The sequence below is a fragment of the Amblyraja radiata genome, chromosome 10, assembly GCF_010909765.2.
Source record: "Amblyraja radiata isolate CabotCenter1 chromosome 10, sAmbRad1.1.pri, whole genome shotgun sequence".
In the NCBI taxonomy this organism is placed as follows: domain Eukaryota; kingdom Metazoa; phylum Chordata; class Chondrichthyes; order Rajiformes; family Rajidae; genus Amblyraja; species Amblyraja radiata.
In genome coordinates this window covers 53,233,225-53,253,825 of record NC_045965.1, presented here as the reverse complement: position 1 = coordinate 53,253,825, position 20,601 = coordinate 53,233,225, and the positions used below count along the sequence as shown (strand labels likewise).

Sequence of the window (20,601 nt, the reverse complement as noted above, 5' to 3'; positions counted from 1 at the left end):
GTGTTGGTAATTTCTTTCCACCTCTCCCTTTACTCACCCCAAGCCGTTCTTCTCCGTAGCTGTAGATTGTGTTGCCCATCCTTTCAAGCTTTTCCACTGCTGTGCCCGCTTGTTGCTCCAAGATATGTATAAGGTCACTGTTGACCGTCTCCCACTCTTTCTTTTCAACAGCTTTAGGCCATTTCACTCCAGGTTTGTGCTCTTTGATCTTTCCCTCCAATGGAGGTCTTTGTCGTTGTTGCGTGGGATCCTCCACCGGCATTTCTGTGCTTGTATCACCCTCTTCAGTGACATGGGTGCTGATGCTCTGCGAACTTTGGTTTGAGTCCCGTCGCTGTGCTTCACTCGACTGATTTGACTGGTTGCTTCGTAAGAAGTACTGGTCAATGCGAGGCCCATGTCTCTGCTCTCTCAAGCACTTTTTCTTCCCTTGGTGGATCTTGAAGCCCTTCACTGATGTAATCTATGTTCATGTCAATGAATACATTGAATGAATGAATATATTGTTGTTTCTTGGTGTCTAAGCCTGCGAATATCTTACTTATCTTGAAATATGGCAAATTTGTGGATTAAAAGCTTCATTCAGGCAAGCAGGTCAACAAAGGGCCCCGACCCGAAACGTCACCTATGCTTTTTCTGCAAAGGTACTGCCTGATCCACTGAGTTACTCTAGCATTTTATGTCTATCTTAGATAGGTAGACATTTTGTATTGACTGCACCTACCTGAGAGTTCAATATTGGATGTGAGCGACCGGTTGAACGGGCTGGATTGATCTGCACACTTTGATCATTGACAACACATAAATAAATGTCATCATCACCCTGTAACAGATTATTTTTTATTACATATACATTCAACCATGTCAACAGTTAGCTATGATTTTTATGACTAACTGCTTTTCCATTGATAAAATTAAATAAAGCTCTCAGCGTATATTTCATATATGTGTCCATGTCATAGAAACATAGAAATAGAAAATAGGTGCAGGAGTAGGCCATTCGGCCCTTCGAGCCTGCACCACCATTTGACATGATCATGGCTGATCATCCAACTCAGTATCCCATCCCTGCCTTCTCTCCATACCCCCTGATCCCTTTAGCCACAACGGCCACATCTAACTCCCTCTTAAATATAGCCAATGAACTGACCTCAACTACCTTCTGTGGCAGAGAATTCCAGAGATTCACCACTCTGTGTAAAAAATGTTTTCCTCATCTCGGTCCTAAAAGTCTTCCCTCTTATCCTTAAACTGTGACCCCTAGTTCTGGACTTCCCCAACATCGGGAATAATCTTCCTGCATCTAGCCTGTCCAACCTCTTAAGAATGTTGTAAGTTTCTATAAGATCCCCCCTCAGTCTTCTGAATTCCAACGTGTACAAGCCGAGTCTATCCAGTCTTTCCTCATATGAAAGTCATGCCATCCCAGGAATCAGTCTGGTGAACCTTCTCTGTACTCCCTCTATGGCAAGAATGTCTTTCCTCAGATTAGGAGACCAAAACTGTACGCAATACTCCAGGTGTGGTCTCACCAAGACCCTGTACAACTGCAGTAGAACCTCCCTGCTCCTATACTCAAATCCTTTTGCTATGAATGCTAACATACCATTTGCTTTCTTCACTGCCTGCTGCACCTACTTTCAATGACTGGTGTACCATGACACCCAGGTCTCGTTGCATCTCCCCTTTTCCTAATCGGCCACCATTCAGATAATAGTCTACTTTCCTGTTTTTGCCACCAAAGTGGATAACCTCACATTTGTCCACATTATACTGCATCTGCCACGCCTTTGCCCACTCACCCAACCTATCCAAGTCACCTTGCAGCCTCCTAGCATCCTCCTCACAGCTAACACTGCCCCCCAGCTTTGTGTCATCCGCAAACTTGGAGATGTTGCATTCAATTCCCTCATCCAGATCATTAATATATATTGTAAATAGCTGGGGTCCTCTTTGGTCCTCAAGGGGTCCACTGGCCTCTTTGTGCAGTGTTCATTATTATTACCTGTATGTTTTAATATGGATTCATTTTTAATTGTACTTAAATATCATCAGGGGAGATTTAGAGGACTAGTATTTGGCAGTTTACCCAAAATGATAGGGAATGAAACATAGTTGTGCTTTCCCTCCATTATTTTCAGCGGCCTTATGCTGGCCAATCTGTATACATTGCGCCTAATATTCAATAATTGCCCAAGCGAAGACGCACCAAAAATAATCTGAAGGACCAAAGAGGAGCAGAACGTCTGAAGAAGGGTCCCAACCCAAAACAGCATATCCATGTTCTCCAGAACTGCTGCCTGACCCGCTGAGTTACTCCAGCACTCAGTGGCTTTTTTGTAAATCAGCATCAGCGGTTCCTTTCTGCAGGTTTCACCCTCAATAGCCTTATAAGGGTAAAAGTGATAGCAGTTCAACGGTGGGAAGAGCAGAGATGTTAAAGTCCTCAGACCCATTGAGTACCAATGGCGGTCAATGTTTACGCAGGCATTTAGTGCTAGCAATATGGACAAATTCTTCCCGTCATGAATGGATTGATAATACAGCTTCTGGTCTTTAACGACTGGTATATACAATGTAAAATAACTGAGAATCTTTAACCAATGTATGAGGATTTTATTTTATTATGATACTCACCATCCATTTATCATCTGACAGGGCAAATGAGACGTACCCATTAGATGGTCCACTCAACTCAAAAAACACTGAGGAGCCTTGCACGGTAAAGGCGAGGAAGAAGCACAACCTGTCGAGCTCAGGGTCGCATCCAGTGGGATTCCGTAGGCAGGACTTCTTTTCACCACAATCCGTTGCGTTAAACTATCGGTATAAAAAGCTAAAATAGGTCATTGATTCTTACTCAATTCAGTCTGAATACATAAACAATTAAGGTTGCAAACCATAAGCCTGTTTCAGGAAATAATCCACATTGTGAGAAGATCTGGAAATTGTCGAACGTATGAAATCCTTTCTGAAAGAGTAGGAATAGTTAAAATCACTGTTCATCTGGCTTATTTAACTGATGGTTGCACTGGGACATTGGAAATTCCTTTACAAAGGATTCTAAAGTTAGAGTTAATTTGGTTTCTTGGAGTGAAGGATTTCAGGTGGCACAAGGGTGTAAAAGTTCTATTGCAAATAGCATGAGGAGGCCAATGTACAAAACTAATTTAGGATATCGTAAACTTATGGCAACCTCCACACTTTCCAAGTCCTACCTTCATCTGAAAAGTTCATACAAGTAGTCAGCCTGACATGTGCAATGGCTTTCAGTCTGTGTAACCCAGTGTTGGGAACGTTTCTGGGGATGACCATGCAAAGGAATAGAGATTTCAGCAAATGAATAAAGATTGCAATGTTTGTTCTTGGCACTCGGTCGCCTTACCAGTTCAGACATGGTCTTGAAAAAACTGTATATTGTTTCATTGTACACCAACCAATTTAACATGTCCTTTCAGGTACCATGGAATAAATAAGCAAAATCTTTCCTGGAATAAGTTATCGAGACCTGGATGTCATGGTACACCAGTCATTGAAAGTAGGCATGCAGGTGCAGCAGGCAGTGAAGAAAGCGAATGGTATGTTAGCATTCATAGCAAAAGGATTTGAGTATAGGAGCAGGGAGGTTCTTGGTGAGACCACACCTGGAGTATTGCTTACAGTTTTGGTCTCCTAATCTGAGGAAAGACAATCTTGCCATAGAGGGAGTACAGAGAAGGTTCACCAGACTGATTCCTGGGATGTCAGGACTTTCATATGAAGAAAGACTGGATAGACTCGGCTTGTACTCGCTAGAATTTAGGAGATTGAGGGGGGATCTTATAGAAACTTACAAAATTCTTAAGGGGTTGGACAGGCTAGATGATTTTTCACACAGAGAGTGGTGAATCTCTGGAATTCTCTGCCACAGAAGGTAGTTGAGGCCAGTTCATTGGCTATATTTAAGAGGGAGTTAGATGTGGCCCTTGTGGCTAAATGTATCAGGGGGTATGGAGAGAAGGCAGGTACAGGATACTGAGTTGGATGATCAGCCATGATCATATTGAATGGCGGTGCAGGCTCGAAGGGCCGAATTGCCTACTCCTGCACCGATTTTCTATGTTTCTATGTTTGTTTTCTATCCATAAAAATGATTGAAATAACCAAGTATCAAAGATAGAAGTCCCTATATAAAAAAATGTTAGACAAAATATTGAATTCCATTTTATTTCTTGGAAGCTTGACATTAGGTAATTCAATAAAATGAATAATTTTAAGTAAAAATTAGGCTTGATAAAGTAATTCAAATTTTTCAAAACCACATGAACTAATTTGATGATTACACAGAAATTATATAATCAGTTTCAAATAGATGCCTTTCCATGATTGTATTACCATGAGCTTTCTAGTCTGCCATATTGTTGAGTTGGGTTTGAGTTGAGTTGAGTTTATTATCATGTTTACCGAGGTACAGTGAAAAGCTTTTGTTACGTGCTAACCAGTCAGCAGGAAGACAATACATGATTACAATCGAACCATCCACACTGTACAGATACATGATAAAGGGAATAATGTGAATAACGTTTAATGCAAGGTAAACTCAGTAAAGTCTGATCAAAGATAGTTTAAGAGTTTCCAATGAGGTAGATAGTAGTTCAGGACTGCTCTCTAGTTGGGATGGTTCACATTGCATATGGAAAGACCCAAAATAAATCAATTAAATCAAATTCTGAAAAATGTCCGTGCATCTACTCTAAACATACATCAATATTAATTTTATATATTCCTTTTTAACTTTCTATTTTGAACTAGGAAGCCTAATTTGTAAGAGTGTGCTGGTAGGAACTGCAGATGCTGGTTTAAACCAAAGATAGATACAAAATGTTGGAGTAACTCAGCGGGACAGGCAGCATCTCTGGAGAGAAGGAATGGGTGATGTTTCGGGTTGAGACCCTTCTTCAGACTGGTTAGGGATAAGGGAAAGGAGAGATATAGATGACGATGTATGGAGATAAAGAACAATTAATGAAAGATATGCAAAAAAGTAACGATGATAAAGGGAACAGGCCATTATTAGCTGTTTGTTGGGTGAAAACGAGAAGCTAGTGTGACTTGGTTGGGGCCTTTTTGAAGAGCACTTACAGGTTTGGTCAGCCGGGAGGTGGTTGGTAGTATCGGTGGAGACTCTGGAGTAGGCTGTTTTGACAAAGGAGGAGCATTTACTTGTGAGACTGTTGGACCACGTAATTTGACCCAGTAAATATTGAACTTCTGAACTATGGTTGCCCTGAAAAGAAAAAAAGTTAAGATTAATGTAAAAATTTACCACAATTGTGCTATTTTGTTTTAGATTTTAAACCAACTAAACTAGATTTTAAAACAAATAAATGTAGCATTGGTGAGATGGTGGTGGGAATGTAGGGTGGGGTTGGAATAATCGTTCATCTTTGATCTTCACCCATAGTTTAGTGAATCAACTTTTTGAATAGGAACATGTTAAGTCACCCAGAGCTCCCGTCTCTCAGTCTGAAGAAGGGTCTCGACCCGAAACGTCACCTATTCCTTTTCTCCAGAGATGCTGCCAGAATTGCTGAGTTACTCCAGCATTTTGTGTCCAGCTCCTGAATGGAAGCCTGCCTTTAAGCTAGAAAGTCCAAAAATTGACACAAAATGCTGGAGTAATTCAGAGGGTCAGGCAGCATCCTTGGAGAAAATGGATAGGTGACGTTTTGGGTCAGGATGCTTCTTCAGACTGTCTAATAAACTTACAAACCTACCTGTACATCTTTGGACTGTGGAAGTAAACCAGAACACCCAGGGAAAACCCACGTGGAAAACCCACAGGGAGAATGGACAAACCCCGTACATACAGCACCCGTAGCCAGGATTGTACCCGGGTTCCTGGCACTGTGAGGAGCAGCTCTACCACTGTGTTATTGTGCCGCTCAATTTAATGGTAGAGTAAAATCAGGTACTTAATGTAACTGAGACTCAATGAGTGCAGAGAAACCACAGTGAAACTTGGGTTTGTGTCTTTCAGTCCATGTGAAATGCCAATGTACAAAGAACTTTTGTACAGAGCCATGTTGTGAATCCTCATGCAAAACACATTTGATGCTATTGTTATAGTGAGTAAAGATACAGAAGAGCCCAGACATACATAAAGGTGTGCTATGGTTTCCATGTTTGGTCACAGGTAGAGTAAACAACTCATGCATAAGACTGTTTCATCAGTATTTTGAATCTATTTGAGCCATGGGGTTGGGCAATCATCTCAGGTAGGTTTACTTTGACACATTACAATGGGTCACCCTTTCTGGCACCCACGTCTCAGGTAAGGAGACAAAGTGCTGGGGTAACTCAGCCAGTCTGGCAGCATCTCTGGAAAACCTGGAGAGAGGACTTTTCGGGAAGAGAAACTTCTTCAGACTGATTATGGGGAGGAGTGGGGGGGGGGGGGGGGGGGGGGGGTAGGGGGGAAAAGAGGTGAGGCAGGACAAAGCCTGGCAGGTAATACGTTGATACAGGTAACAGGCAAGAAATAAGATGATAGTACTAAAAGTGTGGGTGCAAGTTCCAACACTTAAAAATTGAATAGCTTCTGTTTAGGCACATGAAAAGAGAAGTGTGAGAGAGGTCCTCAAACATTTATTTGCTCAGGGCCTTGCTTCTGTAAAATATATTTGAGTATAAAGACGTGGGTGGTCGGTATATGGAACGAGCTACAAGAGGAGGTAGTTGAGGCAGTTACTATCAAAAAGTATAAATAACATTTGGACAGGTACTACTGTACATGGGTAGGATAAGCTTAAAGGGATACGACACAAATGCAGGCAGGTGCGACTAGTGTAGATAGGCAGATGATGGACTTCAGACTCGAGTTGAAGGGTGTGCAAGGTATGTCGGATAGAGGTGGGAAGGGATTGGACAAGGGTGGGGGGGGATAGGGTTGAATAAAGGTATATGGAAAGTTGAAGGACGTGTGAGGTGTCTCAGATATAGAAGGGTCCTGACCCAAACATATTCTCCAGAGATGTTGCCTGCCCGGCTGAGTTAATTCAGCAATGTGTGTCCCTTTTTGTAAACCACCACCTGCAGTTACTTGTTTCTACATCTCAGTTATTCTTCTCTTCTAGATTGTGACACTTACCACCTCGTCCATGTGAAAATATAATGGTCCCTCTACCAATTGCCACCTTTCTGACCACTGATCTATGACCTGACTCCTGGAGTACCAAACTGCAGGTCACTTACCACTCTCCCCACCCCTTTTCACCACGCCATCACCAACACAGTACCGACCCTACTAACTTCTGAGACTGACTCTGATCGCAACTCTCCTGCTGGCCATCCTACCCCAACGATGTGTCAATGTCCATTAATTGATGTCTCATCTCCTGCTTCTTGTTGCGTGACTGATTTGCTCCCCTTCTCTCCCCTTCTCCTATCACACCCTAGTCTTGTAACGCACTTCCCAAATCAGCCTATTTTCAGAGTTCATGTGCACAATACGATGCGCCTTATAGAACCATGCCGTGTGGAAACAGGCCCTTCGGCCCAACTTGCCCATGCCAACCAACATGCGAGTCAACACTTGTCCCACCTGCCTACGTTTGTCCCATATCCCTTTACACCTATCCTATCCATGTATCTGGCAAAATGTTTTTTTTAAACGTTCTGATAGCACCTGCCTCAACTACTTCCTCCGGTAGCTTGTTCCACATATCTACCATCCACATTCTTATAATCACAGGTGGACAAAAAGCTGGAGAAACTCAGCAGGTGAGGTTGCATCTAGATGCTGCCTCGCCCGCTGAGCTTCTCCAGCTTTTTTGTCTACCTTCGATCTGCAGTTCTTTCTTAAACATTTCTTATAATCATATGTATTTTACAGCAAGGCCCTGAGCAAATAAAATGTTTGAGGACCTCTCTCTTCATGTGCCTAAACCGAAGCTATTCAACGTTTAAGCATTGGACGTTGCACCCACACCTTTAGTACTGTCACCTTATGTCTTGTTCATGCAACAAATGCTCACTCTGAATAATGTGACAAGTTATAGAGAATAATTACAGTTTAATTTATTCAGTGAATATTATTTGCAAATTGTACTGCCATGCTTACAAGAATTGGATGTGATCTGGTTTTGGACTGGGTGGCTTCCAAAGCACCTCAACTGTGTGTTTTCCTGATGAGCTTGTGTGACTGACTGCTGAGTCCTATGGAAGAGAGACATTGGTCACCATAAGCTGTATGTTAAATAAACTAGCTACATCAAAATACTTGACTTAGAAATTGTTCTCACATCATTTTTGAGTCAGTGGTGCAACGGTAGAGTTGCTGCTTTACAGCGCCAGAGACCCCGGTTCGATCCGGACTTTGGGTGCTGTCTGTTCGGAGTTTGCACGTTCTCCCTGTGACTGCTTAGGTTTTCTCCAGAAGCTCACGTTTCCTCCCACACTCCAATGACATATAGGTTTGTAGGTGAATTTGCTTTGGTAAGTTGTAATATTGTACCCAGTGTGTGTAGGTTAGTGTAGTGATCGCTGGTCGACGCAGACTCGGTGGGACAAACGACCTGTATCTCTAAAGACTAAATCAATGGCCTTTCATCATAGCTCTTGAACATCTGCAGTATTTTTTATCTTTCACTGGGGCTACAGGCTTATTTTAGTTTAGAGATACAGCTCGGAAAAGGCCCTTCAGCCCACGCCGACCAGCGATCCCCATACACTAACACTATCCTACACATAAGGGACAATTTACAATTTTCACTGAAGCCAATTAACCTACAAACCTGTACGTCATTGGAATGTGGGAGGAAACCGGAAACCCCATGTGGTCATGGGGAGAATGTACAAACCCTACCCAGACAGCACTCATAATCAGGATCAAACCGGGGTCTCTGACACTAGAAGATAGCAACTCTACCGCTGCACCACTGTGCCACCCAGCGAATGCTCCTGGCAGGGTACAGATAGGGATATCTCTACAAGTGCCTAAACATTGAATGCCCCAATTTAGGGGAGCCTCCAAATCAGACAAATGACTGTGCCACTTCTATCTGCTCCCCCAAGCTGACGAGTATTGCGTCATTACAGTTAGCAGCAGTGAGAAGCTAACTGTAAAACGTGGCAAAGATCATCAGCAGAAGCCTGGAATGATCCCGAGACTGGGAAGCTGAGGGTTCCCACAACACTGACCATGATCTGCATGACTAAAACCATCAGAGCACTCATGCAAGGTTGTAGCAACTCCTAAGTCTCAGTGACGGCTGCACTTGTTAAGTTACTGCTCTTGTGACCCAGAGGGTCAAGTTCAAAATCCCATCATGAAGATGCACACCCAATTATCGGATTGCTGTAGAAACCTAATAACCTCCAGGGAAGGAAATCAGTCCTCCTTACCCAATCTGGACCTGTATGTGACTCCAAGCCCACCAAAGTGGCTCGGTTTTAAATGTCCTCTAAAATAGCCTTGCTAGTCACTTAGTTCAAGGGCAATTAAATGTAAGGTTTCGCATGCCCTGAAATGCAAGTTAAAAAATAATGCAGTTTGAGAATTGACCATTTAATGCCACAATTTCAAGTGCTTAGTAAAAGCTGGTTGTTCTGCAAACCAGTGGGAAGTGTCATTTTTTGTATTGGATAACTTCTACGTTATACAAATGCTGATATCATTTGGGGGAAGCTTACATCAAAAAGAAAAGAGAAAAGCAAAAACAAAATAATTGAAGAGACAAATATCACAGCAGGCACAGAGGTATCTGGAAATATGTGCAAAATTACATGACTCCGGGTCAATTCATTTTAAAAGCACACTTTGCTTAAAGAGCTATGCAAGTGAATTGTGTAGGAAGGAACTGCAGATGCTGGTTTAAACCGAAGATAGACACAGAAAGCTGGAGTAACTCAGCGGGACAGGCAGCATTTCTGGAGAGGAGGAATGGGTGACGTTTCGGGTCGAGAAGGGTCTTGACCAGAAACGTCATCCATTCCTGCTCTCCAAAGATTTGCCTGTCCCGCTGAGTTACTCCAGCATTTTGTGTCTATCTTATGCAAGTTAATTTCTTCCTTTTTTGCCTTTTTATTTGTCTGTGCAAACTGTCTGTAAATCGTGCAATGAGCCGCTGGATTAACATATGAGGATGTGCACTAGAATTTGAGTAATGGCATAGAGGTTATGAACTAGCAAGCCAGATGCAATGATCCAGAGTGATATGTTCAAATCCCACCAGGTTTATTTTCAATAACCCGGGTAAATATCCGGAGGTTGCACAAAACTAATGGAATCTGATTTCAAAAAAACCCATCCGGTTCACAAAAGATTTTTGCAAGAGGAAAATACAAATCCAGAACTTCAGTGATATGATTGATAATATCTGATCTGCAGTTTAAGAACTTATGGGGATGAGGAACAAATGATGACCCTGCCATTGACAACTACAACCTGCCTCGAATCAAAAACAAAACATTGTTTTCTGATCCTGTAACTTCGGTACCATCTTTAAAATTCACGAATTGGCATACGCACTTTTACATCCGCACAAGTCAGGAGCTGGGTGCTCTTGTCGTCAATTAAAGTAAAGGTTCCAAGTGGTCCAACATTCAGGTCAGCAGCATCTCGTGCTTGTAGAAAAAAACCTTGGAATGACGTTCCAGACTGTCTCACAGTGAGGGTGACTGAAAGCAAGAGAAAACAGATTCAGAGTAGGAAAGCACAGAGTCCACAGAGAGATGAATGTTTCTTAAATGTTGTGATGGTACCTGCAAACACCTTACACAGCACATGGTCTGCAATGCACAGCCTGAGGTGTCAAAAATGGAGTAGGGTAAGGGTGTGAAAGGAACACATTTGCAGGGCTGAGGGTATAATGGGGGTGGGGACCCGGTCCGCCCGCCAGGGACCGGGGACTCACCCACTGGGGACCCGGGTGGAGGGCTGGTAAGCAGACAAGTTGCGGGAGAGTCAGTCAGTCAATTTTATTTGAAGAGCACATTTAAAAACAACTCACGTTGACCAAAGTCTATACATCAGTGCAGGTACTAATGTGCTACATACAATGGTACACGGACCTAAACATTACATACATAAACTGTTTAAAGCGCTCCCTCAAAGGGCCTAAAAAATGGCAGGGAGTAGAAATAGGTTTTGAGCCTCGACTTAAAGGAGTTGATGGAGGGGGCAGTTCTGATGAGGAGAGGGATGCTGTTCCACAGTCTAGGCGCACTGTATCGATGGTGGGGACCCTGCAACCCCCCCTGGGGCTAGGCTGGACCGGGCGCTGCTCCAAGAGACCGGGCGCAATGACTGGAAGCGGCCTACAGCAGCAGAGGACACCATGGCAACACTTTACCAAGCCGACCCCACAACGCCGCCAGGACAACCGACTTCATGGTCAGGTCGAGAATCCTGCACATATAAACTGCAACATGAAAATGGGGCCAAAACTGTCGACTCTATACTATCTCAATGTACTACTGCTATACACTTGTACTGTATCTGAGATGCTTATCTAAGATGTATATGAGTGCTTAGGTATAGTGATACTTGTACTGAACTGTAAAAAAGAATTGCACTTTGGTACATGCGAGAAATACATGTGCCATTAGCATACAAACAGTCACTATTATTAAAGATGACCATTTCAAAAGCTGAAATAAGCTGTCACGTCAGTTTTTCGAATGTCGTGGAAAGCAAAATCAATAAGAAAAAACGTATATTTGGGCTCATGGAGCACAAATGGTGCCATAAATCAGTTGAGTCAAATTACCTATTTCTTTGCTGTATATTCATTCCCACAGCAGTATGTAGAACAATTGATTATTACAGGTGTTAGGGGTTATGGGGAGAAGGCAGGAGACTGGGGTTGAGTGGGAAAGATAGATCAGCCATGATTAAATGGCAGAGTAGACTTCTTGATGGGCCGAATGGTTTAATTCCGCTCTGTAACTTTTGAACTATGAAAGCAAACTGGAAACTAGAAAGAGTATTCTGAATATTTTTTACACCACACATAAGAATGTATACTCTGATATATTTTACTTTACATCTGAAAAAAAAAATCAAAATTGAAAAGAATACCTAATTGTAACATAAATATGTATCACAAGGCTGTTTAAGCTGTTAAACCTGTACCTCTTATCTGATCACTAGCGTTGATCACGTTTTTGTCCACTGTTATAATGGCAGGACTCGGTGATTTCTGAATAATGCTCCCATGCCTTGGGATCATGGAGTCACAAGCCACAGTCACTTGACCATTTCCATAGGCAGCAATAGATTCCACAAAGATGCAAAGCACAGCAAGCAGAACACGAATGTGCAGTCCCATACTAGTGTGGAATCAGATGAGAATTGTGTTAATTGGTGTTAATTTCTGTTGAGAACAAAAACGATTTTAGCAAGAAAATAGTAACATTTACACTGTCAGTAATAATTAAGAATCTCTTAATTAAAACTAATTTGGCCTAATTAACAAATAACTGATTTATTCCTGGTGTCAACCTTGTTGCGTTTGTGAGTCAGAAGTTAATGAGTTATATATTGATCCAAAGACTTGCTTACACCAGTTATTAGGTTTCAAATGGAGACCATGAGGAGTTCAAGGAGCGGGTAAAATTAGAAGATAGGCAGAGTTTCAAATATAAATACAAATTATTCAACGTGTTTGATGAGAGCAATGGGAGTGGAAGTGGGATTTAAAATGCCACTGTAGAGGGTCACAGCAAATCAATTTTGGGAACTTCTGCACAAGTGTAATTTCAGTGCGGTATGTGACTATCAGGTACTGTTGCAACCCTCTCTCCTCCACACCAAGGTAGATATCAGGAACCTTGCCATAAAGCATAATCCCCTCAGATTTATCCTTAAATTGTTCTTGAGATTACTCCAGTTACAATAGCAGTGCACGCATACTGATCTGTACAATGTCATCAATCTTGTAAACCAGTCGACAATAACTTCAACCTGCATCCTAGGCACACTGAAAACGTACGATTCTCGGCGGCGGCTTGGTGGCACAGCGATCGAGTCACTGCCCTACAGCGCTGGTAGTGCCGGAGACCCGGGTTCGATCCCGACTACGGACTCTGTCTGTACTGAGTTTGCATGTACTCCCCGTGACCGCATGGGTTTCTCCGAGATCTTCAGTTTCCTCCCACACTCCAAAGACCTAAAGGTTAATAGGTTGATTGGCCAGATATAAGTGTAAATTGCCCCTAGCGTATGTAGGCCAGTGTTAGTTTGCGAGGATCGCTGCTCAGGGCGGACTCGGTAGGTGCGTCCGTAAGCCCGAAGGGCTTGTTTCTGCACTGTATCTCTAAACTGAATTAATTGAGAGGGTATGGCACTACTTGAGGTTGTCATTTTGTCACTACTTGTCATTTTGAATTGACTCCTCCGAGGTGCTTAAATTAGGTCCAATTACATTAAAATGAATCAAAGCATTGGAGTTGTCCTGGCTATTGTGCAACAAAGGGATCAGAAAATAATTAAATGAACTCAATTTTAATTAAATCAATTCTCAAAGGACACAAGATAAAACGGTAAAGCATTTTACTGAGTCGAATGAAAAAAGGGAATTGGAATGGAAATTCTATTAAAAGATCAACAATCATTAATAATTAGTGGATGCAAGAAATATTTTTAAAGTATTTCATTTTGGTATTTACAAGGGAAGCAGGCACTGGATTTTGAGTCATGAAATGTCTGCTTTTAAGATGGAAAAGGAGAACACATTTAAAAATGTCATCAAACTCAAATATGTTACAGCCCCTGGGCTAGGTGGATTATGTCATTAAATTTGAAAAAACATCTAATGTATACGAGGGGCACATATTTAACAAATACTTTATAAAATAAAATGTTGTAACAGAGGATGTCAAGGATAGCTAATTTAGTAGAAGAATAGTTGAAGAATAGCAGAAGTTAGTACATGCCCTTGGAATCACAAACAGGTCAACATGAGTGGTATAAAAAAAGATAATGAGATCACTGTTAAATTTGAGAATGGAAGAGCCAGAGACAAAAATATACAATAATAAATAATTAGCCTAGATTAACAAAGGGAAACTCTTGCTTGACTGACCTCACTGGAATTTTTTTGAATAGGTAACCATGGGATTAAACAATGGTGATGTTGTAAATGTAATATATTTACATTTTCAAAGAACTTTGATAAAGTAGACTAATGAGTAGAATCAGATATTCCAGTCAGGGGACTAATAGTAGAACTGATTGCAAACTGGCTTCAAGACAGAAAATGGGAATGTGAGCAAAGTGTAACTATTCCCATAGAGGTCGTCTATAGGATCACAAGGATCAGACCACTGCTGTTCACAATTTACATTCACATTATGCATTCTAGAATCATAATTTCTAAATTTGTGATGAAATTAAACTGGGTGGGGTGAGAGGCAGTCAGTACTGAGGAAGCCCACAACAAAGTACAAGGAACACTAATAAACTTACAGAATGAGCAAATAATTTGCAAATTAATTTCAACACCAATAAATGCACATTAGTACATATTGGTAGGAAAATTAGAAAGTGCATATTGTTTGGAAGGTGTGCTCGAGGAACAAAGATATTTGGCAATATGGATGCACTGATATCTACAAGTTGTGCCACAGGTTTGCGTAATTTTATACTTTAAACCTTAAAGATACAGCACAGAAACAGGGCCTTTGGCCCACTGAGTCTGTGGCGACCAGTGATCACCCCATGACATTAGCACTATTCTATACATTAGGGAAAATTTATGAATTTTACCAAAGCCAATTAAACTACAAACCTGTGTGTCTTTGGATTCGAGCTTCGGCTTGTACTCGCTAGAATTTAGAAGGTTGAGGGGGGATCTTATAGAAACTTACAAAATTCTTAAGGGGTTGGACAGGCTAGATGCAGGAAGATTGTTCCCGATGTTGGGGAAGTCCAGGACAAGGGGTCACAGTTTAAGGATAAAGGGGAAATCCTTTAGGACCGAGATGAGAAAAACATTTTTCACACAGAGAGTGGTGAATCTCTGGAACTCTCTGCCACAGAAGGTAGTTGAGGCCAGTTCATTGGCTATATTTAAGAGGGAGTTAGATGTGGCCCTTGTGGCTAAAGGGATCAGGAGGTATGGAGAGAAGGCAGGTACAGGATACTGAGTTGGATGATGAGCCATGATCATATTGAATGGCGGTGCAGGCTCGAAGGGCCGAATGGCCTACTCCTGCACCTATTTTCCATGTTTCTATGAGGAAACCGGAGTTCCTGGAGAAAGCCCACGTGATCACAGGGAGAACGCATAAACTCCGTATAGACAGTACCCATAGTCAGGAGTGAACCCAGGATCGAATCATTAAGAAAAGCACAAACCAAGCACAGAGGTATATTTCTGGAGAGAATTAATTGGAAATGAGAGAGGTTATGCTAGATTGTATTGATCACACTTGTATTGTATTGATCGCAGCCATTCCAAGCCATGCGGGGCGGTGATGTAAGGCCCCGCTCCAGGTACTCTTCAATCCCGCAACTCGGGCGGGTGAAGTCGCCGTTGCGGAAGCCCCGAAAAGCGGTCTCCCAGCAAGGACCCGCGGGCTCCCGGTGTTCCTGTCCACCAGACCTGCGGTAAGCCTCCGAATCCCCGGGGTCGGGTCGCAGGAGCACGCCACCACCGCTCCTCCCGCTCTGAACTCGGACAGCTCCGCGATGGTGAGTAGGTCCGCAGCTCCGTGACTGGAGCCCCAGGTCGTTCCTGCTGGAGGCCGCTCCACGGTGCTAGGCCCCAACGACAACGGAGACCCGACAGAGAAAAGGTCGGGTTCTCCGTGCAGGGGATAGATTTTTTAAAGTTTCCCCCACCCCCCGTCCCCCACACACATACCCACACACATACACAAAAAAAAAAAAACTACATTCAAACGAGACAAAAAATAATAAAAAGACAGACGGACTGTAGAGGCCGCTGCGATGTGAGTCGCGCCGCCCACTGGAACACCCTCGTGGCACAACAGTTGATTCTTCTGCCTCACAGTTCAAGAGGTTTGTGTTTGATGCTGGCCTTGGCTCCTGAGTGTTTGGAGTTTGTATATTATCCCTGTGGCCAGGTACATTTTCTCTCATTTAACAAAGATCGCAAAGTAACTTAAGCTACTTTAAGATACTCCTTCGTGTTGGTAAGTGGCAAAATAATAAAAGTGATTGATGAGCATGTTAGTGAAAGTAGGAAGGCTACAGATACAGAGCAGGAAGAAAATTGATAGGATCATTTTGTTAGGAGCTAGACTAATGCCCGCCTGTGTCATCACAAGTAAGTTAGATGCTAAGAGACTGAATATCTGATCTTTAGTAGAAAAGTGTCACTGTACACCCTCCACAAGTGTTGCATCTGAGGATTGTCACAGCTCACTAATCCATCTCTAATCTCCATGCATAACAAACAACACTGTGCCAGTGGTGATATCGATACCAATAGTATAAAGAACAAATTCCTCCTGTGGAGGCACAATGCCATAATTGATGGCCAGCATTCTGTTTCATGAAAAACGGGCTATTATATTGCAGAAGAATATCAGGAAAGGATTGTAAAAAATAAAATAATGAACTCCTCAGTCTACACACTACCAATTCCTTACCACTAGCTTGCTCCTTTTGATAGATTTGGGAAATTAAAATGGCAAAGAGTCCCAGAGTATTGACCAAGTGCAGTATTTGACCTGATAATACAATATAATATACAATACAATACCGTTTATTTGTCATTTGAACCTCACATGAAGTTCAAACAGAATTTGGTTTCTGCAGTCATACAACAAGAAAAGAACCAAGACACACACCAACACAATCCACACAAACATCCATCACAGCGAATCTCCTCCTCACTGTGATGGAAGGCAAAGTCTTGTCTCTCCCCTGCACTCCATTTTTCTCCCGATGTCAAAGTCAAAGTCAAAGCCCCCGGCGGGCGCTAGAAAGTCCCGCGGCCGCTTAAAGCCGCGCCAGGCGATGCAAGGCCCTGCTCCGGGTCCCGACACTGGAGCCACCGGCGGGCGCTAGCAAGTCCCGCGGCTGTTTAAGCCGCGCTGGGCGATGTAAGGCCCCGCTCCAGGTCACCTCCAACCCCGCAATTCAGGCAGGAGAAGTCGCCGTTGGCGGTGCCCCGCAAAGCGGTCTCCCACCAGGGACCCGCGAGCTCCCGGTGTCACCATCCACCGGAGTCGTGTCGCAGCAGCGCGATATAATATAAACTAAACTGCAGAAGCTGGAAATCTGAACTTTTTTTCACAAGGACATTACAAGGATGTTGCCTCGATTCAAGGGTTTGAGCTATTGGGAGCAGTTGAGTAGGCTAGGACACTATTCCTTGGAGCGCAGGAGAATAAGGGATGATCTTGTAGAAATGTACAAAATTGTGAGAGGATTAGATCGAGTAAGCACACTGGGTCCCTTGACTGCAGTAGGCAAAATCAGTACAGATGACATAGGATTAAGATGAGATGGGAACCAATCAATAGGAACCTGAGAGGTAACTTTTTTCCACAAAGGGTGATGGGTATATGGAATGAGTTGCCAGAGGAGGTATTTTAGACAGGTACTATCACAACATTTAAGAAGCATTTAAACAGGTACATGGATTGGATAGGGTTAGAGAGATACGAGCCAAACGCTGGCAGGTGGATCTAGTGTTGATGCAACATGTTAGTCGGTGTAGGCAAGAAGGGATGATGGGCCTGTTTCCATCCTGTATGACTCGGGAAGTAGTGGAATTACTGCGCAGGTAGCAGGGCATAATTCTGTTCTGACAAAGATCAATGACCTCAAACATTAATTAATTATTTCTCTACAGATGCTGCACGGCTTGCTGAGTTATATCCGGCATCTTCTGTTTTCATTTCAGTGTTTTATCTTGTTTTGTTTATTTTTAATCTAAATCTTCCATTATACCAGGCAAAACCAAGGGAGGGGGTGGTGATTTTCCCAGTGTTTAATATCTGATTAGCTGGATTTGATAATGCGCCTTGCTGTTAATGACACAACATAATCAGAACAGGTTCTTGTTAGCTGATTAGCACGGCCACGGTTGTATATTCAATAGGAATACATTTTATTTCAGTGGGTCGGGTGGGCGGGCTGCACAATGCGTTCACTGGCTTCGGTTCATCATAAACAGGAGGCATCTCATCCCTTACCACAAGATTAACTATTCAAATATTACCAACATTAAAAAATAATCACTTTAAAGAAAGACATAGTTGCACTGGCTTTGGTTGATATGGGTAATTGCCTGGCCAGGCTAACTTGAAACTATTCCCAATAGTGGTTGTGCACAGGCTTGAGACCCTGTTTTTGCTGTAAATTGAATTTTTTTTAATGGTTTTGTCATTGGAGTCTGAAGAAAGGTCTCGACCCGAAACATCACCTGTTCCTTTTCTCCAGAGATGCTGCCTGACCCACTGAATTACTCCAGCATTTTGTGTCTACTGCCAATGCTTGAACTGTGTCAGTATGCGGCTAGTGAGAAGCCAGTGAATAACAAAGGCTGTTACACAAGAACTCTGCAACTATAACAACTGGGACTTGAAAATGTGCCAAATCTGGTGACTCCCATATGAAGAATTGTCCCAACCTAAAACATTACTCATCCATTTTTCCAGAGATGCCGCACAACCTGTTGAGCTACTCTAGCACATTGTGTCTATCCTTGGTATAAACAAGCATCTGCAGTTCTTTATTTTTGCTACTAGACTCTGTATTTCTACTGTCTCATTGTACCCCTACTATATATACACTTGTACTGTGCTTATCCAAGATGTATCTACGCGATGGTATGGTGATAACTGTACTGAACTGTATACAGAAATGCATTTCACAGTAGCTCGGTACAGGTGACAAATAAAGTACTATTGAAGTACAGAAAGTGTTACAGTTCCTGGATTATGATCAGTTTTTTAACATGATCAGTTAACTTTTCACAGATATTGTCTGCCCTGCTTGGGTTTTTTTTATTTCATTTTTATATCGGTGTTTTGAGAACTATCCAGACATATCTCAGAAGGAGTATTCTAGCGACATTGAGAATTTCCAGCGCGGTTGGGTTGATATGCGAGAGCGGCACGTTTAATAAATTATCCAGTAGATGAGAAGGATTGCCTTTGCAATCTGGAGGCTTCGGGGAAATGAAAATGAAGCACCAAGAACCCGGAGAAAGTAACGTTTGAAATGCTCGTTGTTCCACCTGAACACGATCTGATGTTAACTTGTTTTTTTAACGAGCAAAGTGTGGTTCCTCAAGGTGACTATCATCACCTCCGCTTCCATACACTTTTCCTCTCCGGAGTCCCCCTCGCCCACACGTACATTCCACATCACTGAAAGGCTTGCAGCGAATTAATGTTACAGGTAAATGCATGTTCACGGTCTGAGATCGCAAAACGTTTAAGTGCACTCACACTTACCTGGGGACTTGGAATTGACGTTCCCTTACCTGAGAGAGAGAGACTTGGCATCAAGTTTCACTGTTGAGGCGGGGCTCTGGGCCGTCATATAACAGGAGGGACTAATGTTGAACCAGCAGGTCAGTCCTAAAGTAACCTGTTACTCCTGTCGCCAGAGTGAGACCAGGCGCAAACTGGAGAAACAGCACATATTCTCTCTGGGTAGCTTACAACCCAATGGAACGACAATTGAATTCTCCAATTTTAGTAACCTCTAATAACCGCCCCGTAATTGCACCTATTTCTCCACTGCCCCATTCCTCCTTCCTCTAGCTTCACAATTTGTAAATCTTCCTTTTGCCCCAACACCTTGTTTTTGTCTCTAGCTTTCATCCAACCATCTGCCTATCAAGCCCACCCCTCCCCTTTGCCTGTTTTCATCTTTTACCTGCCACGCTTTATTCTGCCCTTCCTCTTTTCTAGCTTTCTTCTCCCCCCACCCCCACAATCAGTCTGAAGAAGGATCCCGACCTGAAACGTCACCTATCCACGTTCTCCAGGGATGCTGCCTGACCCGCAGAGTTCCCCCAGCACTCGGAGTCTTTGTTTTGTGAACCAGCACCTGTGGTTCCTTGTTTCTACTAATCTAAACCTGTCTTCCACCTGTCTCCCAAACCTCATTTTCACAGTTCAACGTCATGCTTCAATGACTTTTATCTGACCCATGAACCAACAGTGGAATCACGTATGAAAAAAGTGCTATCTTTCCAGCATTTCCACTTGACTGCTTGCAATTTAGAGTTTAGAGTTTCGTTTATTATTGTGAGATATACCGGGGTACAGTGAAATGCTTTGTTGCGTGATATCCAGTCAATATAAAGATCATACATGATTACAATCAAGCCGCCCACAATGTACAGATACAGGATAAATGGTATGCTCCACCTCAAAGGTAATGTTACAATGTTTGATTTTTGGCTGCACATTTGATTGCTTTGCCTTGAGTCTGTGAATCAAACTCGCTAGTGTGAATTAGAAAACTCAGTGGTTCCAATAATGGATGCTGGAACGCCTGGCTTGGTACTTCACTATGGATTATCATTACGGCTTTCACATTGTATGTCGTTTAGCCAATTTCTTAACCATTCCAGACATTTTTTTAAATTCCATTTTCGGGATCTGGCAGCACAGTGGCGCAGCAGT

At 42.7% G+C, this 20,601-nt stretch overlaps 1 protein-coding gene across 5 annotated transcripts in view; it reads right to left on the bottom strand.

The window, feature by feature from the left end:
- The window catches only part of frrs1 (ferric chelate reductase 1), a 45,314-nt gene that overhangs the window by 18,274 nt on the left and 6,439 nt on the right, over positions 1–20,601 (bottom strand). The window contains exons 1-7 of one of the 5 annotated variants that reach the window (XM_033028871.1): positions 19,420–19,534; positions 12,116–12,312; positions 10,511–10,659; positions 8,102–8,196; positions 5,122–5,266; positions 2,638–2,820; positions 725–823 (exon numbers count right to left, since the gene is read on the bottom strand). In XM_033028871.1, the coding sequence (XP_032884762.1) occupies positions 725–823; positions 2,638–2,820; positions 5,122–5,266; positions 8,102–8,196; positions 10,511–10,659; positions 12,116–12,311 (867 nt within the window). In that variant the 5' untranslated portion in view covers position 12,312; positions 19,420–19,534. Of the gene's footprint in view, positions 1–724; positions 824–2,637; positions 2,821–5,121; positions 5,267–8,101; positions 8,197–10,510; positions 10,660–12,115; positions 12,357–19,199; positions 19,370–19,419; positions 19,543–20,601 lie in introns of those variants that run through there. The other 4 variants (XM_033028872.1, XM_033028873.1, XM_033028874.1 and 1 more) reach the window with 4 other exon arrangements.